Here is a 24,942-nt window from a genome sequence, read left to right on the forward strand (position 1 = left end):
TCGATTTTTTATGGATTTTTATTATGAATAAATCACTTTACAACGCAGCCATTCCCACTCCTCTGAGCTTGGAAAATCCAGGAAAAAGGGGAAAATCCCCCCAAAATCCAGGAATTTTTATTAAAAATGAAGATTCTGGGGGAAAATTCCCAAACTTTTAAATCCATGGAACTGCAGCTGGAATTTCAAGGATTTATCCCAAGATTTTATCCTGAGGGAGAGATTGAAATTTCATTTTTTCTTTTTTTTGGGGGAAAGCTGAATTCCCAGGAAAACACAAATCAACCCCAAAAAAAAGGAATAAAAATTCTATTCCCAAATCCTGGAATCCACAGGGATCCCACAAATCTTCCTCCAAATCCAGGGAGTTCTAAAGAATTGGAATTTTGGCGTTTAAATGGAACAAATTTTTAGGGGAAAACCAAAAAATTGGGGCTGGGGTTTTAAAGAATTTAATAACATTTAAGGGTTTAGTTCAGCAGATGAATCCCAAAGGAATTTTGGGATTTGGGGCAAAATATTTCTAGAATTCCAAAGGAATTTTGGGTTTTTTTAAAAAGAATTGTAGGGAAACAAATTTGGGGTTTTTCCTCAAAAAATCCCAAAGGAATTTTGGGGGTGGGATTTGGGGTTAGGGGGTGAACTATTCTCAGAATCCCAAAGGACTTTTGGGGTTTTGATGGTTTTAAACAAAATTTAAGGTCTTACCTCAGCAGATGAATCCCAAAGGAATTTTGGGGTTGGGGGTGAAATATTTCCTGAATCCCAAAGGAATTTTGGGGTTTTTAAGAATTAAAACAAATCCCGAATCAAGTGGAACCACATTTAGGGTTGTCCTCTGGCCCAGCTGCTCTGCAGGAGCTCCTTTGTTATTCCCACCCCAAAACTGGAATTTTTCCCTCCCCAGGTGCTGCTCCCTCCATCCCCAGAGCCCCAAATGCTGAATTTTGGGACACAAACCCCCATTTTTGGGACACACAAACCCCCATTTTGGGACAATAAAACCAATTCTTGGGACAATAAAACCAATAAATTTGACTTCTCACCAGCAGCAAGACCCAAAACCCCACCACAACCCAGGGAGGGCAAAAAACCCCCAAATTTTCCACCCCAAGAGTCCCACTCCAAAGAGTCCCACTCATCCTGAATTGAAAACTCAACAGAGTCGAATTTGTTGAAGATCTTCAATGTTCAAACCACAGACGGAGGAGAACTCTACAAATCAACGTGTCTCACCAAGCCCCAGCACGACCCAGGCAGGGCCAGCCCCAGCGTTCCCCCCGAAGAGCCCCGACCCCCCGGCCCCAGCACAACGTGGTCTCTGCAGGGCTCTCACTCCTGGGCTATGCTCCGCAGCACGTACTTGACTGTGTAGGCGAAGGCGGCGAAGCCCACGATGACAAACAAGTTCGCCAGGGCTCCCCCCAAGAGTCCGTGGTTCCTGGGCGGCTGCTGCAGCCCCGCGGCGTGCCCGGGCGCCAGGCCCGCGCGGTGCCCCTGCAGCACGGCGTGCCCGTTGTGCCCCAGGTGCGCGTCCCCGTCCGGCACCACGTCGGGCAGCGGCAGCGACGGCGGCCTGGAGCTCAGCTCCTCCTGCGCCTTCTGCTTCTGCTTCATCTCCTGCCAAAGGGGAGAGGAAATCCAGGGGAGTTCACGGGGATTTTGGTGGGTTTGAGTGCTTGGAAAAGGGGAGGAGGAAACTGGGGTGATCTGGGGGCTTTTGGTTGATTCTCTGCACAGGGAAAAAGAAAATTCAGTGGGAGACTGGAATTTGGGGAGGGGCAGGGAGGGAGCTCTGGAGCTCAGCTCGTCCTGTGATTTCTGCTTTTGTTTCATTTCCTGCAAAACGGGAGAGGAAATTCAGTGGGAAAGTGGAATTTGTGGGGATTTGGGGGCTTTTGTTTGATTTCCTGCACGGGGGAACAGAAAATTCAATGGAATTTGGGGTGATTTCGGTGCTTTTGGTTGATTTCCTGCATGGGAAAGTGGAATTTGGGGAGGGGCAGCAAGGGAGCTGGAAAATGAATAATGAATGAAGATTTCCTTACCTCCACCACTTCAGGGAAGAGCTCACAGAAGACTTTATCTTTCAGATTAAATGCTAAGCTCTGTGCAGCCAGCTGCCTTTTCTGGGGAGAAAAACCAAATTTATCAGCAATTCCTTGAAAATTCAATCCATTTATCATTCCACCCCCGATTTCCCACCAGAACGATGCAAACCTCACACCAAGCGGGTTTTAACATTTAAAACATCACATTTGTGAAGATTATTGAGTAAAATTGAGGTTTATAAGCACAAATTATGTTAACTTTTGATCAGGGTCAACAAAAAAGGCTGGAAAAGGGAAACAAATCCCAACCAGGATCCCTGAGATATCCCAAAGCTTTCTGAAAGGTTTGTAGCTCTTAAAATTGACCATTTTTCACTAAAATTGATGTTTATAGATTTAAATTATGTTAATTTTTGATCCTGTGGATCTGTGGGAGAGGCTGGAGAGAGGAACCAAATCCCAGCCAGGCCTTATCCCTGAGATATCCCAAAGCTTCCCAAATGGTTTGTAAGACTTCAAACATCAAATTTGTGAGGATTTTTCACTAAAATTGATGTTTTAACACTTCAAACATCAAATCTGTCATCCTGTGTGATCAAAGTCAAGGAAATAAAAGGAACCAAATCCCAGCCAGGCTTTACCCTTGAGAAATCCCCAATTCTGTGGAATTCTGCCCAGGGGACTCACGGTGAACTCGGAGGTCTCGATGCTGCCCAGGGTGGGCCCCTTCTCCACCATGAAGCTGAGCAGCCCCGTCAGGATGGTGGACACGGACCAGGCCGGGTTCCAGGTGTCCGGGTGGAAATCCGTGATGGACAGACAGAGCCTGGCCCAGGACAGACAGAGCCAGGAACCGGGAATTGGGCTGGGAACGGCTGGGGCGGGGGCCTGGACTTGGGATGGCAATGGCTGGGATTTCGGGAATGGCTGGGATTTCGGGAAGGACTCCTGGATTTGGGATGGCAATGGATGGGATTTCGGGAATGGCTGGGGTGGGAATGGCTGGGATTTCGGGAAGGACTCCTGGATTTGGGATGGCAATGGCTGCAATGCTGGGAAAGAGTCCTGGATTTAGGATGGGACCCAGCTGGGATGGGAATGGCTGGAATAGCAGGGTTTTTTCCCCAGATTTTTTCCCGTTTGGGATGGGAATGGCTGGAATATTGGGAAGGACTCCTGGATTTAGGATGGGAATGGCTGGGATTTTGGGAAGGACTCCTTGATTTAGGATGGGACCCAGCTGGGATGGGAATGGCTGGAATGCTGGGAAAGAGTCCTGGATTTGGGATGGGAATGACTGCAGTCTGGGAAGGAGCCCTTACCTGGTGTTGCACTTGAACCTTCCATTGGGGGTGATCATATAAATACTGGGGGGTTTGAAAGGGAATTCTCGAGGGAATATTAATTTTCCGTGGTAATATCCACCTGCAAACCAGCAAAATATGAGTTAAATTAGTTGTATTTAATAAAAAATTCCCATCCTCAATTCCCCTGCTTTATTCCTTCTTCTAAACCACCTAAATGGATGAAAGAAACTGAAATACATATACAATTATATTAAATAAATCCCACTCTTGATAAGAGAAGAATGACTGACAGCAGCATCCCTATTTCTTCACCTCTTTCCCAGTTTTTGGAGCTGTTTTTAGTGGGGTTATTTTGCCTTCCCCCACCCCCTGGAATTCCTGAATTTCCTGCAAACTCCCAGGCAGGGATTTACCTTCATACGGGGTCAGCTCAGGCCCTCGCACCACGTAGTGCCTGGAAAAGAGGGGAATGAACACTGGGAAAACCACAAATAGCCCAAAAAATCAGGAGCAGCCTCAGGTAAAGCTTCCCTCTGCACCTGCCCAGACTCCAGGAGAGAGGGAGAAAGAGCTGAGAGCCTGGGAAACCTTCTGCTGCTCAGGGGAGAGGGACAATTCCCAATCCGTCCCCATTCCCACCCCAGTTCCTAATTCCCATTCCCAATTCTCATCCCCACTCTCATTCCCATCCCAATTCCCCAACTCCCACCCCGTCCTCCACCACAATTCCTTCACCATCCTCAATTCCCATCCCAATCCCCATCCCCAATTCCTACCCCTAATCCCCATCTGAATTCCCACCCCAATTCTCATCCCCATTCCCATCCCAGTTTTCCACCCCCAATTCCCCATTTCCAACTCTCCCACCCCAATTCCCATTCCCCAGCTGTCATTCCCCAGTTCCCATCCCCACCATTCCAGGATGTTGGAGGGCAGCGGCTCAGCACAGATGTAAGGCACTGGATCCTTTTTGATCCTCAGGTAATCCTGCTTCAGCCTCTGCGTGGCTGTGGTGGGGGCCCTCTTATTGCTGCTGCTGCTCATCTGAATTAAAAAAATGTTAATTCGTTAATTACAATTAAATCCATTCATTAAAATTCATTAATGCAACCTCAGTAAGCACAGAGCTTCACAGAACCTTTCTCAAGTCTTTATAAAATCCACTTTATGGACTGCATGTAAAATATAAATTGAATTATTTTGATTTTCAAGGAGCAAGAATGATAGAAAACCTTAATAATAAAATCCCAAAGAATTTTATTTTATGGGTTGTATTTGAGATATGAACTCAATTATTTGGATTGTTACAGTGCAAGAATCATAGAAATATATATCTTAACAACGTAGTCTAATTAACAAAAATGAACTAGTGCAACTTCAATAAGCACAGAGCTTCATAGAACCTTTCTCCAGGTCTTTACAAAATCCACTTTACGGCTGCATTTGAGATGTAAATTCAATGATTTGGATTCAAATTCTATTATTTGAATTTTTAAGGAGCAAGAACCATGGAAAAAGGGGGGAGAAAAAGGGAAGAAAAGAGGGGGAAAAGAGGGTAAAAAGGAGGGACAAAGGGGAGAAAAACGGGAAATAAAAGGGAGAGGAGGAAAAGAGGAATCAGAGAGGGAGGGAAAAAGGAAAAGAGGAAGGGAGGGAGTGAAAGGGAGAGGAGAAAAGGAGAAAAATAAGGAAAAAAGGAAAGGGAGGGAAAGGTAGAGGTAAAGAGGGAGGGACTGAAAGGAAAAGGAGAAAGAGGGAAAAGAAAGGGAGGGAATGAAAGGGAGAGAGGGCAAAGAGGAATCAGAGAGGGAGGGAAGAAGGGAAAGAGGAAAGGAAGGACTGAGAGAGAGGGGAAAGGAGGGAAAGGAGGGAGGGAAGGAGAGGGAGAAACAGGAGAGGGAAAAAGGAGAAACAGAGGGACATGGGGAAAGGAGGGAGAGGAGGAGAACGGCAGAGAGCGGGTGAGACAGAGGGACTGAAAAAGAAAGGGGAAAGGTAGAAAAGAGAGGGAGGGAATGAGAGGAGAAAAGAGAGAGAGATGGGGAAAGGAGAGAGGGAGGAGAACGGCAGAGAGGGGGTGAGAGGTGAGACAGGAAGGCAGCCGAGGAAAGGAGAGACTGAAATAGAAGAGAAAGGTGAAAAAGAGAGGAAAGGAGAGGGGAAAACGGAGGGAGAAGGAGAACACAGAGAGAGAGGGAGACAGGAAGGCAGCCCGCCCGTCCCTCCCCGTCCCGCTCACCTCTCCGCGGCCGCCAGGCCCCGGGCGGCCCCTCCTGCCCGCGGCCGAGGGAGGGAGGCAGGCGGGGAGCGGCGGCCGGGCCGCGATGGCGGCGGAGCGGGCGGGGCGGGCAGCGGCGGCCGCGGCTCCCTAACGGCTCCAGCCAAGATGGCGGCGCTGCCGGGAAGGAGCCGGCGGCGCTTCCGGGGCTCGCGCGACTTCCGGTTCCGGGGCCGCGCGCGCAGGGCGGGAACCGTGAGGGAGATCCGGGGAGGAGCGCGCGCCGGGCCCGCCCCGCGATCCCTATCGCGACAGAAAGAGAGAAAATATCGCGGTCGGGACACGGCCCCAGCGGGGAGGGTGATCCGGACACGCCAACTGAGAGAAATAGGGCTCAGACTTTAAAAGATTTTATATAAAAATGTTGAATAAAGCATAAAAGGGGCGATATCCAGCGCAATTTGCCAAAAGCACGGCCTTAGCTTAAAATAATTTTTAATATATTTTTGCATATATATGTGTGTGTGTAAACGATGTATTTTACATATTTATATGAGATAAATATAAATAGTATATATATGTAAAAGTATATAAAAAAGTATATGTAAATACACTCCTTTGTAGGTATATATATATATATTTTAAAAAATCTCTTTTTTAAGGAGGAATATCCTCTAAAAACTCCTTTTAAACAAGGAATATCCCACAAAAACTGCTTTTAAATGAGGAATATTCCATAAAAACCTCTTCTAACGAGGAATATCCCAAAACCATCTGATTTTTAACAAGGGTGGAGCAATAAGGGGAGGTGACAAAGCCATGCCAGGGCAGGTGACATCACCAGAACTCTGCACAAACAGCAATTAACAATTTAATGAACATTTTAATTAACCATTAACCCCGTGTCATCAGGCCTGCCTGGCAGGCAAAGCACCAGGGGTGTAGAAAAGTTAATTTTTTATTTATGTAGTTTTTGTTTATGGGAATTAAATGGGATTTTTTATGTAGAAAGTGGGGGGTTTATGCAAAAAAGTTAATTTTTTATTTATGCTGTTTATAGGAAATAAATGGGATTTTTAAGGGTTTGTTTTGGGTATTAAAAATAAATTAAAAACAGGTTTTAATAGCAAATTTTAAGGGTTTTTAAAGGATACAACAAAACCTGGTATTTGATGAATGAAAATAATAAACATAAATAAAGTTTTTAAAAGCTATGCAAATGTCTCTGCTGTTCTCCTTTTCCTATCTCCCTCCGATTTTCTGTTTCCTTCCCTCCCTCCCTTTTTTAAAAGCTTTTTTTTCCTGGGTTTTTTAAAATAATTTTTAAAATTTTTTAAAATAATTTTTTATGAAGTTTTTTAAAAATAAAGATTTTTTTAAATATAGCTTTTTAAAAAGAAAGTTTTTTTAAAATAAAGATTTTTTTAAAATATTTTTTTCAAATAAAGATTTATAAAAATAAAGTTTTTAAAAAATACATTTTCCTTTAAAACAAAGAGTATTTTTAAAATAATTTTTCAAAAAATTTTTTTTAAATACATTTTTTTAAAGCTTTCTTTGCAATTCCGCGCTCCGCCACGGCGGGGGAACGCTCCAAGGTGGGGAACCGGGGAATCGCAGCTGGGCTGATCCCAGGGAAATCCCTGCACGGGGCAGGGAGCTGCCACAGGCATGGAGCAACCCCGGCGTTAATTAGCGTTTGTTAATGAGAGCTCGGCTGCTCCTCCCCTGCTGCCGCCCGCTCCAGCTGCAATTCCCACCTCTTGGCCAGGAATTTGTTGGGATTCCTCACCTGCTCCGGGGCCAGGAGGGATTTCCAGCTCCTTTTCCTGGAGGTTTTTGGGATTTTTGGTAGCTGGGAGCTGCCCCAGCTCCAGCTGGAACTCCTGCCCTGGGAATCCATTTCGGGGCTGCTCCAGGAGCTGGGAGGGATTTCCCTCTCTTTTTCCATTTTTTTTTTTTTTTTTGGGATTCCTCATCTGCTCCAGCTGGAATTCCTGTCCTGGGAATTGCCGCCAAGCCTTGGGAATCGATTTTGGGCTTGCTCCAGGGGCCAGGAGGGATCTCCAGCTCCTTTTCCTGGAGTTTTTTGGGATTTTTGGTAGCTGGGAGCTGCCACCTGCTCCAGCTCCAGCTGGAATTCCTGGATTGAGAATCGATTTTGGGGCTGGTCCAGGAGCTGAGAGGGATTTCCGCCTCTTTTCCAGGAATTTTTTGGGATTCCTCATCTGCTCCAGCTCCAGCTGGAATTCCTGGATTGGGAATCGATTTTGGGGCTGCTCCAGGAGCTGGGAGTGATTTCCACCTTTTTTCCCAGGGTTTTTTTTGGGATTTTTGGCCTTTTCCAGGAGGGAGCGATGCGGTTTGCAGCCCCAGGATGGCTGCAGCTCCCGTGCCCTCCCAGCAGGGAGGTGCTGGTGTTCCCCAACCCTCAGAATTCCCCCAGATCCTGCTGGGTCTGACTGGGAATCAGAGCCAAACCCATCCCCAGCCAGCATCGCAGATTTGGGGTCCCAGGGGGTGACAGATCCCCGAGGAAAGGACCCAGAAGAGGAAGAAAATCCCAAAAAACCGGGAATTACTCCAGAGGGATGCCAGGAGCAGCTGCAGGTTCCCTCCTCACACAGGTGAGTGAGTACAAATGAATGCTTGCTCATCCCAGCAGGGTTTTAATTTTAATTTTCATTTGAATTTGAATTTCCGGGCTGGATTTTAACCCTCTGCACCCAGGGCACGGCTGACGTGGAGCTTGCTCATTAAGGAGGGGTAATTAAGGAATATTTCCACGGCTGCTGATTAACAGATTAGTCATGGGCTCATTGCTCATGTGCCAGGGAGTTTTATTTTGGAAAATTGGGATTAAAAACGAGTCCAGCAGGGGTTAAGGGGTGTTGAACCAGCCTGGAGCAGGTTTGGCAGCATTGGGACATCCCAGCTGTGCAGGTTCAGATCCCCGGGAGGGACTGCAGAGAAATCCCCCAGCCAGGGTTCAAAGCTGCACACAAACAACAATTCAGAGGGGAAAATATCAATTCACGGGGTTCCAGAGGGAAAAAAAATCAATTCAGGGATTGCCAGAGAAAAAAGAGGAATTGAGGGAACCCCAGAGGAAAAAGGAATTGAGGGATTTCCAGAGGAAATTCAGGTGTGCAGAGCTCCAGGAGAGGAGGAGAACATCCAGAAAATGCAGGAATTCAGCACAAAAAAAAGCAATTCAGGGATTTCTGGAGTAAAAATAGCAATTCAGGGATTCCCAGAGGAAATGTTGGTGTGCAGAGCTCCACTGACATTCTGAGGGAGAAGGAAAACATCCAGAAACCAGAAGAATTAATCATGAAAAGCAATTCTTAGAGGAAATTTAGGGGTGCAAAGCTCCAGGAGAGCAGAAGAACATCCAGAAACCGCAGGAATTCAGCACAAACAGCAATTCGGAGATTCTCAAAGGAAATTTGGGGGTGCAGAGCCCCAGGAGAGGAGGAGAACATCCAGGAATTGCAGGAATTCAGCACAAAAAGCAATTCAGGGATTCCTAAAGGAAATTTAGGGGTGCAGAGCTCCAGGGGAGGAGGAAAACATCCAGAAACGGGAAGAGCTCAGCACAAAAAGCAATTGAGGGATTCCCAGAGGAAATTTGGGTGTGCGGAGCTCCAGGGGAGGAGGAGAACGTCCAGAAGCAGGAGCAGTTCAGCACCAACACCAGCTCAGGGATTCCTAAAGGAAATGTAGGGCTGCAGAGCTGCAGGAGAGGGGGAGAACATGCTGAAAATGCAGAGCTTAGCACAAAAAGCATTGCAGGGAGCGCCAGAGGAGATGTCGGTGTGCGGAGCTGGCCACTGGATGAGCCAGTCCAGCCAAGCTCCGGTAGGCAGCTCCAGGGCTCCTCTGTTTCCCCTCCGCGCCGTGCCGCCCCTCTGGCTGCGGAGCTCCGCGTGTTCTGGGTGTTCTGCTGGAGCTCTGCACCCCAGATTTCCTCTGGCAGTCCCCGAGCTGCTGTTTGTGCTGAGCTCCGCATGTTCTGGGTGTTCTGCTCCTCTTCTGGAGCTCTGCACCCCAGATTTCCTCCGAGAATCTCTGCATTGCTTTTTGAGCTGAGCTCTGCATGTTCTGGATGTTCTCCTGCTCTCCTGGAGCTCTGCACACCAATATTTCCTCTGGCAATCCCTGGATTGATTTTTGTGCTGAATTCCTCCTGTTTCTGGATGTTCTCCTGTTCTCCTGGAGCTCTGCACACCTAAATTTCCCCTGGCAATCCAGAGTGGAAAGAATGAAGATGAGACATGTGATTTATTCCTCTTAAATTTTGCAATTATTTAAGAGATTCAAATCCTATTAACCAGCTGTTATTAGTCTGTTCTACCCTCTTTAATATTAAAAGGAAATTTCACAAAACATACCTGGAACCTTGTTTAAATTAATAAAAACCCACATTATTTCAGAAATTTTAATTAAAAATTGCAATTATAAAATTTTTAAATAATTTTGATTTTTAATTTAAAAAGAAATCAAATTGAATGACGAGTTTTAGCAGAGCCAGGTGAAGAGTTAATTAGCTAAAATCTCATTAAAAACCTCCCAGCTTTGGGAACCTTGTTCTGTCACGTTTGTGTCTCTCCTCACGCCGGGTTGTGCAATGGAAAATGCAACAATCAATCCTGACGATGCAATTATTGCACAAGGAGCAGCCACCGGAGCAAAACATTGTTGTCCTGCTGCCTCACAATGGCAGCACCTCAGAAAAAATCCCTGCAAAATTCCCCCCAGGAATTTTTTTTCTTGGAAAATAAGGAAAAAAAAAATCTGGATCAGCATCACTGAGAACATCTCCTGGTTTTGTTGGGGCATTTTTGTGGATCCTGAACTGGGAGAAACGGGCGGAAAAATTCCTTCACTGCTTAAAAATGTGACTTTTTTTTTTTTCAAAATGCAGAGATTGTGGAGATAAGAGCCCTGAGAAAGTCCTGGGGGGTTGCAGGGCTGTAATTAAAAATTCTGAGTAAGGAAATGTTGATTAGGGTTGGGAGGGAGGGAAGGAGAAAATGTTCTGTGTGTCCTGAGGAGCAGCAGCTCTGGACGTGGCCAGAAGGTTCCTTTTCATTGTAATTTTAATTTTTGTTCTTAGTTTGTTGATTTTCATGGAATCACATCCAATTTCATTGATAAAGGCTGCAGAGGTAAAGAAAATGTAGGAATTTTACCATTTTTCTTGGAAGTTTTTATGTATGAACTGTGCAAACTCTGTCCTTGGCCCTGCACTGGGTAATTATTATCTGGAACAAAATCCAGCAGAAATCATGTGTAAGTAGGATTGAAATAAATCAAAATCAGGAGAGTTTCTTTCCTTTCACCTCTGTCCTTTCTCCCTTCTTTCTGAATAAAATTTCACAAGAAATTTCAAATTTTTTTTTTTGCAAACACTGATATTTCACACCTTCCAGTGGGAGAGAAAATCCAGTTTGGAAAGGCAGGGTCTAAATTTATCTGGACCCCAAATATTCCCATTTTCACATTAAAAATATTCCTGCAGAGCTGGTTTCCATGTGGAAAAGAATCAAAAATAATCATGGAAGTTCTCCTTGGTGCCCCAAATCCACGTCTCCCTCATTTCTGCCACTCCTTAACCCAAAACCTGATTTGAACGGGGTTGGTTTGGTTGTGGTTCCATCTCAGCACCTGGATCCTGGATGGGGACGGGATTGGGATTGGAAGTGGATTGGGATGGAATTGGAATGGGAATTGGGATGGGATTGGAATTGAGATGGGATTGGGATGGAATTAGAATGGGATTGGGGTTGGGATTGGAATGGGATCGGGATTGGGATTGGGATGGAATTGGGATTGGGATATTCTTGAAGAAGCAGGAGGAAATCCACATCGATTCCACCAAGGAATGCAATTCCTCAAGGCTTGAGGGCTCCAATTCCCTGGGATCCTGCCAGGCTCTGGAAAACAGGGAAAGAAGGCAGGAAGACCCTCGATAAACGGGAAAATCCAGAGTGGGAAGGACATTCTGGAACCCATGGTTATTTCCCTAAAAACGATGACTCTGAACATGAGGGGGAAAACCAAATCCAGGTGAACACGCCAGCAGCACTTAAACCCAGCTTAACTCCGGTGTAAGCTCCACGTTAACCCGTCCGTCCAGTTTATTCACTTCCTATTATTCCCTGGATCATGCTTTGAATAATTTCCATCATCTCTTCCTCCAGTCCTGCCCCTTTTGATGTCATCCCTTCCCTCCATAAAGGCTGGACAGCTCCAGGGCCTCCCAAATCCCACAGCTTTGGGCCAGGACTTGACTTCTGCCCAGGGTTAAGCCCAGGGCTGGGTTTAGTGCCTTCTCTAAACGCTCACAGATCAGAGTTTCTGCCAAGGTACCGTGGGGAACGGGCTGGAATTTGGTTATAACTTGATTTTTTTTAATGTGTATTTTTATATTTGTAGCTATAAATCTTGGGTTGTGCTGTTTTTTTCCAGATTGGTTCTGAATTATTTTGCTTTGTTAAATTTTTAGAATGAATAATTTTAGCAAAGCAGATTTAAACAGGATGAATTCACCATAAATTTAAAATCCCACTCAGAACACCTGAAAATTATCTGAATTAACTCTGAAAACCAGGCTTTGTCTGGGGGTTTTTATAGTCAAAATTAGATTTAAAAAATCTGTTTGATAAATTCTTTAAGCATTCATTTTGCGTAATTATTGCCCTTTTCCCACATTTCCTCGTGAGCAAGGACTAGATTCTTTAAGCATTCATTTTGGGTAATTATTCCTTTTATTTCATATTTCCTGATGAGCAAGGAGTAGATTCTTTCAGCATTCATTTTGGGTAATTATTGCCCTTTTCCCACATTACCTCATGAGCAAGGACTAGATTCTTTCAGCATTCATTTTAGGTCATTATATTTTTTTTTATTCCACATTTCCTCATGGCTAAAGACTCAAAGCTTTGATTTCATTAAATTAAATCAAATTAATTTCATTAATTCCATCACAGAACCTCTCCCAACAATCCTTTAGCTGCTTCTCCTCTCCTCAATTTCAACCTCTATCCCTGTATTTTTTATTTATGTATTTTAATTTTTATTTTATTTATTTTATTTGGAGCAAAGGTTGTCCCGAAGTTTGGACTCAGTAAACTCCTTTTAATGACATAATGAGCAGGGTGATTCACGGGCTGCTGTCATGTTGGAAATTCTCACCTTGTCATCCTCAGGACACGGAAATGTCCCAGTGTGACTCTGCTGTCCCAAACTGCCACCAGAGCCAGTTTTCCATGCTCAGAAACGCTGGAATTATCCCTGGAATAGCACAGGAGATGTTTTAATTACTGGGAGAAACAATAATAAAAATATCTGGATTTTTAGTTGGATTTATGCCGCTCTTGTGAGTGGTTTTCAATTTCTTTTCCATTTCTTTTGACTGCTGTAAAATACAAATACCTAAATTCCTGTTTATGTGGCAAAATCACTGCTAATAATGTTAATTAATACCAATAATATCATATTATTTAATTAATGTTTTGGTGGTCTTGAAGAAACACCCTGAGGGCATTTTTATTTTATTTCCAGTGGTTTCTACAATTTCTGAATTAAATTCTTTCTCCACACCCTAGTTTAGCTCATCCCCTCTGTGCTTCCAGCTGAGGTTTTTCTCCATTTCCATCCCAAAATACTGCCTGCACCTCCTGTATTTCATCTTGGAGCAGAGTTCAGGGAGAAATTCATCCTTTTTATTCTGCAGAATGAGATCCTACAGCAAAAATTAAAACCAGCTTCTAATTTTCTAATTCAACCAGCTGAAAGTTGAATTTTTCCCTAATTCTTTGCCATAAGGATGAAGCCATAGTGGTTTTGAGCCAGTCTTGTTTTAGGCCCGTAAAACAAGAATAAATAAGAAATAATAATATAATAAATAATATATAAAAATAAATATATAAATAAATAATAAATCATATATATAACAACGTAATAAATATTAATGTTTAAACCAGAATATTCCACTAGAATTATTCCCCTCATCATGAATTACAAATCTGTGTGGACCCACAATGAGTTGATAATTCAGGATCAAGCCCGGCTCCTTGGAGTTCTTGGAAAGAAGGAAATTCCTCACCTTTTTTGGCCTCAAACTTCCCAAATCCACCCTGGCAAGGAAATCCTCTGGAAATGTGGGAAAGCTCCTCAGAATCCCTCAGCAGCAGCAGAATTTGGGTTCTTTGCTCCTTCCAGGATCCAGATCCTGGGGATCTCCCTGGATTCAGATTCTCTGCAGTTTTATTGTCAGGTTTTCCTAATTACAAACTCGTTTGGGGCCTGCTTGGAAAAGGTTTCTTTGGAAGAGGAAACTTTGGAAAAAAACCTATTTGGTAAAGGACTCTTGGGAAAAGCCATTTTGGAAAAGGCCTCTTTGGAAAAGGTTTCTTTGGAAAAGCTTTGTTTGGAAAAGACCTCTTTGGAAAAGACCTCTTTGGAAAAATCCTCTTTGAAAAGTGCCCGTTTGGGAAAAGCCCATTTGGAAAAGGTTTTTTTGGAAAAGACATTTTTGGAAAAGACTTCTTTGGAAAAGCCCATTTGGGAAAGGTTTCTTTGGAAAAAAGCTCTTTGGAAAATGCCTCTTTGGAAAAGACCTCCTTGGACAAAGCCTGTTTGAAAAAGCCTTTTTGGAAGAGTCTTTCCCTCAGATTAACACGATTTTCCATTGTTTTCCATGCCTAGAAAGCCATTTAGATGATGGAACCAGAGCTTCCAGGAGGAGAAGGAGGAGGAGAAGCGGCTGAGGAAGGGCTGATCGAGTTCTACGGCTCCTTCAAGGAGCTGTTTGAGTTCTTCTGCAAGAACACCACGATCCACGGCACCATCCGCCTGGTGTGCTCGGGCAGGAACCGCATGAAGACGGCGTTCTGGACGCTGCTGCTGCTGGCCAGCCTGGGCATGCTCTACTGGCAGTTTGCCCTCATGTTCAGCCAGTTCTGGGCCTACCCCGTGGTGCTCACCATGTCCATGGACTCCGAGCCCAAAATGTTCCCGGCCGTCACCATCTGCAACCTGGATCCCTCCAGGTGAGCTGAGGCTTGGGAATGGTCTGGGATTTGTCCCTGAAGGTTTGGGAATGGTCTGGGAGGCGTCCCTGAAGGTTTGGAATGGTCTGGGACGTGTCCCTAAAGGTTTGGGAAGGGTCAAGAACCCCTTGGATGCATCCCACAGCCATCCCCATCTGCCATCCCAGCACACCTGGATGGTCCCAAAGGTTTGGGAAGGGTCAGGGATTCCTCCTCCAGGAGGGACATATAACATTATTATTATTAATAAATATAATTAATGATTTAAACATTAAATTAATATTATTAATAAAGATTATTAATAAATTAAATACTTAATAAAGTTATTAGATTTAGGCGTGCTGAGCAGCAGAATTTCTGGATATTCTCCCACACATCCTGAGGAATAACCTTTCCATGGAACTTGTGAGATCAGAAATGTGGAATTTTTCCCAAAATGTTGAATTTTCTCCCAATCCCTGCAGGTTTGAGCTGGTCAGCGAGCAGCTGGAGCAGCTGGAGCGCATGGCCGAGGAGTCGCTGACCTTCCTGTACGGCCCCAAGGCCTCGGCCAGGCTGTCCCAGCTGAGGGACAGGAACAGGGACAGGGACAAGGACGGGGCCATCCGGGTCCAGGCCTGGGCCAACCTCAGCAGCGCCGGCTTCAGGCTCAGCCACAACTTCTCCCTGGTCAGGATGTGGGAGCCCAGGGCGGGCAAAAAGCACTCCAGAGTGGGATTCCGGCTGGTGAGGGGCGCAGCCGGGGATCGGGGCACGGAGGGGGCACCTCTGGGGCGGGGTACACCCCGGAGAAACTGGGCATTCCCCCCAAAATACCTGCATGGGATGGACACCAAAATGCCTGGGTGGGGATGGGGATTCACCTCAAAGTACCTGCATGGGATTGACACAAAATAATCTAGTACTATTATGGGAATAATAATAATTCCCATATAATGTAATAATAAAATAATATATAATTTATATATATAGTATAAAATATAATAATAATAATAATAATAATAATAATAATAATAATAGATTATGGTAATATCCTATTACTAGTATAGGAATAATAATAGTTCCCATATAATATAATAATATAGATATAAATTATATATTATATATTAAAACTATATATAATTTATATACTATTATATATATTATATGTATATTGATAGATATTGATAGATATTTAATATATATTATATAATGTATTAAAATTATATATGATAATATATTTCATATATATAATGTATTAATATATTAATATTTATTATAATATAATAAATATAATAGATATAATAAATATAATAGATATAATATATAATACAATATATAATATATTATATAATAAATATAATAGATATAATAGATATAATATAATATAATATAATATAATATAATATAATATAATATAATATAATATAATAGTTATTCTAATATAATAATAATTCCCATAATAGTAATAGATTATGGTAACAAGCTATTACCATTATGGGTACAATAATGGTTCCCATATAATAATATATATAATCTAACATAATTATTATCATGTAATACTAACAATAAATCCCCCAATAATAAGAGACCCTATCCCCTTTCCCGGCCCTTTCCCTGCGTCCCAGTGCAACTCCACAGGCGGGAATTGCTTCTACACGTCTCACCCGTCGGGCATGGACGCGCTGCTGGAGTGGTTCCGCTTCCACTACATGAACGTCATGGCCCAGCTGCCGCCGGGGCTGCCGCAGCACCAGCAGCACTTCCAGGACCTGGTCTACTCCTGCCAGTACGATGGGGAGCCCTGCAGGCCCAGGTGGGTGCAGGGGGGACGCCAGCCTCGGGTGGCACTGAGGGAACTCAGCTTGCATGTGCGGAGAAAGGTTTTCATGGGAAGGGGGATAAAGTTCTGGGATGGCTGCGCGGGGAGGTGCTGCAGTCCCCATCACTGTGTGCCAGGGTTCAGTTGGGCTGTTGGGGCTGGGTTGGACTTGATGGTCTTGAAGGTCTCTTCCAACCTGGGGATTCTGTAGCTCTGTGAATTCTCTGAATTTGGGGTTTCCACGGCATGCACAGCTCCTTCCCCCTGTCCCAAACACACCCAGCTTGGAATTAAGGTGGTTTCACACTTGTAATTAAAACCCCATTAAATTTCTCTTGATTTTCCAGTAAAACTCCATCAAATCTCTCTTGATTTTCCAGTGATTCCCATTTTCCCAACACACCCAGTTTTGAATTAAGGTAATAAATCAATTAATTAAACCCCATCAAATCTCTGATTTTCCAGTGATCACGTTCACTTCCACCACCCAGTTTTTGGGAGCTGCTACACTTTTAACAGCAAGGGGACAGATCCCTTCTGGGCAGCCACAAAACCAGGAATTCCTTATGGTGAGTGGTCTGCAAAATGGGGAAAAAGAGCTAAAATTAAGAGAATTCATTAAATTTGTCCTCAGTGCAGGATTTAGTGATAAATTTTGGCATCTCTTGTGGCACAAATGTGTGCCACCACAATATTATTATTTTATGCCCCAGCAGCATCTGGGCTTAAAAAAAGCAGAATTTATTTTTTGTTTGGAATGGGATGTTCTTACAGTGTTTATTGCAGAATATTGGGGTTTATTTATAGGGTTTTCATTATTTATTATGGGATTATTGAGGGTTTGCAATAGGTGCATTATCACCAGGGCTCTGAGGAATAAAAATGGCTCTTGAAGGATCTCAGAATCCCAATCTGGGTTTGTTGGGTTTTATTTATAGGGTTATTACAATTTATTATTTATGATGGGATTGTTGAAGGTTTGGAATAAGTGCCATTGTCACCAGGGCTCCAAGGACTAAAAATGGCTTTTCTGGGATCCAAAATGAGGGATCCCATAACCCAAATCTGGGACCCAAACCCACACAGGAGGGATTTGCCCAGTGCTGGGCACCCCAGCCTGCCAGCTGTCCCCAACCCCCCGTGTGTCCCCAGGGCTGTCCCTGATCCTGCGGGCCGAGCAGAAGGAGCACCTCCCGCTGCTGTCCACGGTGGCCGGCGTGAAGGTGATGATCCACAGCCACAACCAGACCCCATTCCTGGAGCACGAGGGCTTCCACATCCGCCCGGGCATCGCCACCACCATCGGCATCCGCCAGGTGGGCACGGGGTGCAACCAAACCCAGCCATCCCAAACCATCCCCAACCATCCCCAACCATCCCCACCCATCCCTCCATCGGCATCCGCCAGGCAGGCATGGGGTGCAACCAACCCAAACCATCCCCAACCATCCCAAACATGGCCTTTTGGCATCTGCCAGGTGGGCACAGCTCTTCAGTGGCACGGGGACACCTGGTGCACTTGGGGTCCTCTCCTTCCTCTCTTCTTCCTCTCCTTGTGCTCAGGTCCAAATAAGATGATCCCAAACGTGGCCTTTTGGAACCCAGGAGGTTTGGCCCAACCCAAGGATTGGGATGTCCCCTCTGGTGGCACAGGGACACCCAGCAGGCTCGGGGTCCTCTCCTTCTCTCCTCTCTGTGCTCAGCCCCAGATAAAAAGACCCCAAATGCTCTTTTGGCTCTCAAAATTTTGGAGCCTGATTTCATTCCCACTTAATAGATATTACATAAAATATATAAAACAGAAAATATTCATGGATATAATATGTTGTATATTAATGATATTCATTATATTAATTTATATTGTTTCACTGATGTTAATCACTGAGGTCCAGCTCTGGTGCTCATTAACTCCCTGCCCTTCCTGCAGGGTGATGGCTGGCTCTAATTAACCCTGCTAATCAATCACTTGGGCACTAATTAATGAACCCTGCTAATTAGTCACCCTTTGTGTCCCCACAGGACCAGGTGAATCGCCTGGGGGGCAACTACGGCAGGTGCACCACGGACGGGGCCGACGTGGCCGTGGAGCTGCTCTACAACAACTCCTACACCCTGCAGGTACTGAGCCTGCCTTAGCTAAACCCGGCTTAGCCAGGCTGGAGCTGCTCTACAACAACTCCTACACCCTGCAGGTACTGAGCCTGCCTTAGCTAAACCCGGCTTAGCCAGGCTGGAGCTGCTCTACAACAACTCCTACACCCTGCAGGTACTGAGCCTGCCTTAGCTAAACCCGGCTTAGCCAGGCTCTACAACAACTCCTACACCCTGCAGGTACTGAGCCTGCCTTAGCTAAACCCGGCTTAGCCAGGCTCTACAACAGCTCCTACACCCTGCAGGTACTGAGCCTGCCTTAGCTAAACCCGGCTTAGCCAGGCTCTACAACAGCTCCTACACCCTGCAGGTACTGAGCCTGCCTTAGCTAAACCTGCCTTAGGTAAACGGCTGGAGCTGCTCTACAACAACTCCAATTTTTTTTGCCCTTTTCTCCTAGAAGCTCCGTCCTACAGATTCTAAATTTTTTCTGATTTATCCAGGTTTTTTTTCCCTTTTCTCCTACCAGTTCCATGCTAGAAATCTGGATTTTTTTTTGGCTTATCCCAATATTTTCCCTGTTTCCAGGCCTGCCTGCACTCGTGTTTCCAGCAGGCCATGGTGCAGCGCTGTGGCTGTGGATATTTCTATTACCCACTGCCCGCCGGGGCTCGCTACTGCGACTACAGCCGCCAGCCCGCCTGGGGTAAGGCAGCAAAAATAAACACAAATATAAAATATAAAATTAAAAAAAAAAAAATCATCTCTGGGATTACCTGGGAATAGCGACTACAGCCGCCAGCCGGCCTGGGGTAGAGTGAGCCTGGAAATGAAATAATAATAATAATAATAATAATAATAATAATAGAATTCACTGGATCCTAGGAAATAATCACTGGGATTTCCTGAATACTTGGGAAAAAAATCCCTGGAAATTCCTGAGTCCCTGGGGAATCCCTGGAACCCGAGAATTCCCTGGGTTTAAAGGATCCTGGATCCATGGGGTGGGAATTACCTTTAAGGTCCCTTCCAACCCAAAATTCAGGGATTTCAGGATTTAATTTTGATTATTTTCCTTTGGGATAATTCCAGAGGGAGTGGGAATTCCTGGGAATTCCCGACCCTGTTCTTCCCATCCCATTTTCCAGGGCACTGTTTTTACCAGCTCTACTCCCGGCTCCGGAATCACCGCCTGGATTGTTTCCAGCACTGCCCCAAGCCCTGCAGGTGAGCCCCAGAAATCTCAATTTAAATTTCCATTTAATGCTCCCATCTTTGTAAAATTTAATTTAAATTAAAATTAAATTTATTCAAAATTTAATGTAATCGAAATGAAACTTAATCTAAATGTAATGGAAATGAAAATTAAATTTAAATTTAATGTTCCTATATTTTTCTCTTTTAAATTTAATGATTTAGATTTATTCTATTTAATCAACATTTAATTTAACACATTTATTTATGTTATTTCTATTTATTATATTTAATTACTCAGGGTTTATTTTGTGACCTGAATTGGGAAGCTTTCCCCAAAGTTCTGAAGAGCTGCCCTGGGAATTTTCTGGATTTCTGGGAATTCTCCCTGGGCAGTTCCTGGTGCTCAGAATTCCTGGGTTTTTTTCCTCCCCAGGGAATCCCTGTACAAGGTCTCAGCTGGCACAGCCAAGTGGCCCTCGGCAAAATCCCAGGTACTGCAAAAATTCCAATAACGAATATTCCAATAGAAATCTCCCACCAATGAACATTGCAATATCAAATATTCCAATGTCAAATATTCCAATAACGAATCTCCCAGTGACAAACGTTCCAATGCCGATATTCTGTTAATGAACATTCCAATGACGATATTCCAATAATGAGCATTCCAATAACAAATATCCTATTAAGAATATTCCAATGGAAACATTCCATTAACAATATTCCAACAACAAATATTCCAATGCCAACATTCCGATATCAAATATCCCATTGATAATATTCATCCATTGGAAACATTCCAATGGAAATGTTCCAATGCCAACATTCCAATAACAAACATTCCAATGCCAACGTTCCCGTGGCAGGACTGGGTGCGCCAGGCTCTGCGGCACCAGAACGGCTACAACTCCAGCAGCAGCAGGTGAATCCTGGGGCCAGCCCCATCCGTGGGGTCTGGGATGGGCAGGGAGGGCAGCAGGGAAATCCTGGGATCATCCCAATCCCAATGGGCTCATCCCAATCCATGGGATATTCCCAATCCATGGGGTCTGGGATGGGGACAGGAGGGCAATGGGAAAACCGGCATGATCATCCCCAAAAAAACCCCAAGAAACTCTAAAAAATCTCCCACTAAATGTCCAAGAAGTTCCCAATAAAGCCCAAAAAAACCCCCAATAAATTCCCAGTAAATGTCCAATAAGTCCCCAAAAAATGTGCCCCAGTCCCAACTGGGAATGCCCTGGAGCCAACTGGGAATGTCGCAGGAATGTACCCAGTGCAAACTGGGAATTCCCCCCAGTCCCAACTGGGAATGTCCCCAGTGCCCATTGGGAATGCCCCAGTCCCACTGGGGGTGCCCGGCGGTGCCAGCTGCGCTGTCCCTGCAGGACGGACATTGCCAAGGTCACCATCTTCTACCGGCAGCTCAGCTCCCAGGCTGTGCACGAGGCCCCGCTGCTCTCGGTAGGTCACAGCTCCTTTTTATTCCCTTGCCATGCAATTCCTGAGAGTTCCAGCAGGGATTCATTCCTAGAATTTAATGATTTACCTTTATTTTTATAGTATATAAAAATATATATGTTCATTTATATGATAACATTAATTATTAATTAACATAAATTAATTTAGGCTTTATTTTTACATTATACATAAATATATTTTTGTTTATATGACATTAATTAATATAATTTTATTTTTATTTTATAATATAGAAAAATATATATACTTATTTATTATATTATATTAACTAGCTCAATTCCCAGGCTGTGCACAAGGCCAACAGCAGAATTCCTGTTCCCAGAGCTCAGATAAATAAAAAATCAGGGATTATTTCCAGGAGAATCTGCTGCTTGGAGCTTTGGGATTGGTTCCGGGTTTTTGTTTAGGGAAAATGATTGGGAAAATGACTGGAAAATTGAACCACTGACCCCAAATATGGGACTGAGGAATAGGGAGACCATAGAAAAATCAAAATAAAACCCCAAACCTGTCCCATACCTGCTCATTTTTGGGTTTTCCAGGAGAACCTGCTGCTGTCCAGCATGGGCAGCCAGTGGAGCCTGTGGTTCGGCTCCTCGGTGCTGTCGGTGGTGGAGATGCTGGAGCTGCTCCTGGACACGCTGGTCCTGTCCCTGCTCTTCTGCCTCCAGAGGCTGCGGAGCAGGAGCAGCCCCGGGGGCTCCAGCCCCACCCCGCACGTCGGGCTGGCCCTGCAGAATTCCAGGGAATTGCGGGAGGAGCCTGGGACGGGGCAGGAGGGAGCGCCGGGGTCAGGGCTGGGGCAGGAGCTGGAGCTGGCACAGCTGTGAGGAGCTGGGGGCTGGAATTCCCAAATTCTGGGGGAAACGTGACAGAGACGTCCTGGATCCACAGCTGAGCATGGCAATGCTTGGAATTCCCAAATTCTGGGGGATAATGTGCCAGGGATGTCCTGGATCCACAGCTGAGGGGGATAGAATTCCCAAATTCTGGGGGAACAGCGAAAGGGATGTGCTGGATCTCCAGCTAAGCTTGGCAATGCTTGGAATTCTCCTGGAATTCCCTGAATTCTGTGGGGAAAGATCACAGGGCTGTGCTGGATCCTCCCCTGGGATCTCCCTGAGGGTGGAAATGTTTGGAATTTACCTGATCCTGCTGGGAAAGTGCCAGGGATGTCCTGGATCCGCAGCTGGGAGCTCCCTGAGCATTGGCAGCGCTTGGAACTCACCTGGACTCTGATCCCACCTGGAATTCCCAAACTCCACCAGGCCCCGATCCCACCTGGAATTCCCAAACCCCTCTTTCCCTCTGGAATTCCTGCTGCTTTTGGATTTCCTGGGTAATTCCCACCAACTGTTCCAGAGGGAAATAAAGAGAAAAAAAATCCAGGACTGGGAATTCTTCAGGTCCCAGGAAAACCCTCTGATTCCTGTGGAATGCTGTGGTTTTATTGCAGATAACAGACATAATGTTAATTTTTGTTAATAATTTTTGTTAATTTTTGTTAATAATTTTTGTTAATTTTTGTTAATTTTTGTTAATTTATCTGTACATAAAACAGAATAAACAACTTTATTTTTGATGGGGATGTTTGCACAGGAGCATTTTACTCTCTTGAAACCCACAAACTTTGGTTTTTTAAATTATTTTTTAAATAATAAAATGCTCTGAAAACAGATTTTTGTGTGCCATTCAGTGCCCCGCAGCTCAGCCTGGAGAAGGAAAAGGGGTTAAAAATGCAGATTTTGGTTAATCCAGCAAGAAACCAAGCTGAGAAGGAGGAGGGAAGGAGTTTTTATCCAGATTTTTATTAAGAGTGCTTCAAGAGACCAGAGAAAGGAGAGGGGAAAAAAGGCAGAGAGCACAAGAAAGAGCTTTGTAATTGTACAAAGGTGATTACAGAGAGAAAATCTGCATTTCCAGAGGTGCAGGGAGGGGAAGGGTTAAAAAATCCTGGTGCAAAGAGAATGGGGAGGGAGGAGAGCAGGGCGGGGAGTTTAATTTTATTTACAGCGAGGGCAGAGCCTCGGGCTGGCCAGAAACCTCTGGGATGGTAAAAACCCCTGTGAGAGAGCCAAAAAAACCGTCTGAGGTGGCCAAAACCCCTCTGAGGGGGCAGAAAAATGTCTGAGGTGGGCAAAATGCCCTCTGAGCTGTCCAGAAACTCTCTGAACTGACCAAAAACCCCTCTGAGGTGGCCAAAAACCCTTCTGAGATAGGCAAAAACGTCTGAGATGGCCAAAACCCTCTGACAGAACCAAATCAGGCTTCGGGCCTGGCCCAAGGGTCCCTCCCTGCCCCTGTGGTGGCCCCAGGTGCCACCTCCGGGGACAGCAGCATCTCCACCCAAACCCCTCCGTGCTGGCACCGAGGTCCCACCCAGGTGTCCCCTCCTGGTGTCCCCTCCCCGTTCCCAGCGGGAATTCCAGGCACAGCCCAGCCCGTTCCCGTGGAAACGGGGACATCCCACCCATCCCGGAACCTCCGAAAAGCCGTTTTGTCCCTCAGCCCCTCTGTCCCCAGGGCTGCCACCAGCTCTGTCACTGGTGCCACCCCCTGGCCCTGAGAGGGACACGGGGGCAGGGACAGCAGCAGGAACTGCTGAGGAACCCCAGAACTCCAAAACTCCAACCAGGAACTGTGAGCAATTCCCAAACCCAAACCAGGAACTGCCGAGGAACCCAAAAACTCAAACCAGGAATTGTGAGAATCTCCAAAACTCCAACCAGGAATGGCTAAAAAACTCCAACCACGAATTGGTGAGAAACCCAAAAACTGAAACCAGGAATTGCTGAGGAACCCAAAAACTCCAACCAGGAATTGTAAGAAACTCAAAAATTCAAACCAGGAATTGCTAAAAAACTCCAAAACCCAAACTAGGAATTGTGAGAAACTCCAAATCTCCAAAACTCCAACCAGGAATTGCTGAGGAATCCCAAAACCCAAACCAGGAATTGGTGAGAAACACAAAAATTCAACCCAGGAATTGCTGGGAAACTCAAAAATTCAGTTTTTCCACCCATGGCAGAAATTCTGTGCATTCCTTGAGCAGCTCCTGGGTTTTTCTTGCACAAATCACAAAATTTTTGCTGTTCCTGATCCTGATTTTGATATTTCCTGATATTTTTGATGTTTCTGATCTCTCAATCCCAAAATCCTCCCTCCAGTTCTCTCCTGGAAGCTGCAGGATGATTAATTAACGATGATTAATTAATTAATTTGATGATCTCAGAGGTATTTTCCAACGAATAATTCCATTTGATGCCTGGCCCAGCTCAGCTTCTCACACCTGGATTTTTGGTTAAAGGCATCAAATCTTCCAATCCCTTTTTTTTTTTTAATTTTTTCCTTTAAAATACTCCAAGAAATTTCCCAGCTCAGAGGCAGCAAGGCTGGAATAACCTGAAAAAACCCTGGAATATTGAAAATCCCAGCTGGAATCAGCGATCCAAACCCAGACTGGATCCAAGTCCAGGCACTTGGGTCACATAAAGAGAGAAAAATTCCCCCCAATCCCAAAAAATCCCAAGGATGGAGGATCCTGGTGGCTGAGGGGGTTTGACTTCTAAATTCCTCCTGTTAAATGTGGTTAAATCCAAGAGAAAACACTCACAGCCCCTTGGAAAAATAAAAGAGAAAATTAATCAAATAGAAAAATATCCAATTTAGGGCATCAAATCTTCCAACCAGGTTGGTACAACACAAATCCAGCTGCGTTTCAGGCAGGAAAAACAACAAA

General features: G+C 44.8%; 2 protein-coding genes across 2 annotated transcripts in view; one reads left to right on the plus strand and one right to left on the minus strand.

The window, feature by feature from the left end:
- On the minus strand, positions 1-5,759 carry UBE2J2 (ubiquitin conjugating enzyme E2 J2). Its single transcript, XM_030963753.1, has 7 exons — positions 5,598-5,759; positions 4,272-4,402; positions 3,772-3,812; positions 3,374-3,476; positions 2,739-2,877; positions 2,049-2,129; positions 1-1,620 (listed from the first exon to the last, which is right to left on the minus strand). Exons 2-7 carry the CDS (start codon positions 4,400-4,402, stop codon positions 1,333-1,335), a joined length of 783 nt encoding a protein of 260 aa, XP_030819613.1. The 5' UTR covers positions 5,598-5,759; the 3' UTR covers positions 1-1,332.
- SCNN1D (sodium channel epithelial 1 delta subunit) overlaps positions 5,745-24,942 on the plus strand; it is a 20,361-nt gene continuing 1,163 nt past the window's right edge. The window contains exons 1-14 of the mRNA XM_030964054.1: positions 5,745-5,831; positions 9,442-9,490; positions 14,347-14,635; positions 15,100-15,361; positions 16,243-16,430; positions 16,902-17,005; positions 17,589-17,752; positions 18,456-18,554; positions 19,116-19,233; positions 19,676-19,754; positions 20,158-20,215; positions 20,591-20,646; positions 21,113-21,188; positions 21,746-22,011. Of these exons, the coding sequence (XP_030819914.1) occupies positions 5,745-5,831; positions 9,442-9,490; positions 14,347-14,635; positions 15,100-15,361; positions 16,243-16,430; positions 16,902-17,005; positions 17,589-17,752; positions 18,456-18,554; positions 19,116-19,233; positions 19,676-19,754; positions 20,158-20,215; positions 20,591-20,646; positions 21,113-21,188; positions 21,746-22,011 (1,895 nt within the window). The remainder of the gene's footprint in view (positions 5,832-9,441; positions 9,491-14,346; positions 14,636-15,099; positions 15,362-16,242; positions 16,431-16,901; positions 17,006-17,588; positions 17,753-18,455; positions 18,555-19,115; positions 19,234-19,675; positions 19,755-20,157; positions 20,216-20,590; positions 20,647-21,112; positions 21,189-21,745; positions 22,012-24,942) is intronic.

Source organism: Camarhynchus parvulus, chromosome 21 (genome assembly GCF_901933205.1).
Source record: "Camarhynchus parvulus chromosome 21, STF_HiC, whole genome shotgun sequence".
In the NCBI taxonomy this organism is placed as follows: Eukaryota; Metazoa; Chordata; class Aves; order Passeriformes; family Thraupidae; genus Camarhynchus; species Camarhynchus parvulus.

Excerpts from the sequence above, each read along its gene's own strand:
- UBE2J2 (XM_030963753.1), bottom strand. The coding sequence starts at position 4,402 with ATGAGCAGCAGCAGCAATAAGAGGGCCCCCACCACAGCCACGCAGAGG. Across the intron at positions 3,813-4,271 it reads CCCTCCAACATCCTGGAATG|GCACTACGTGGTGCGAGGGC; the intron begins GTGGGGATGGGA and ends CCTCTTTTCCAG. Across the intron at positions 2,130-2,738 it reads TCGAGACCTCCGAGTTCACC|AAAAGGCAGCTGGCTGCACA; the intron begins GTGAGTCCCCTG and ends TTTTCTCCCCAG.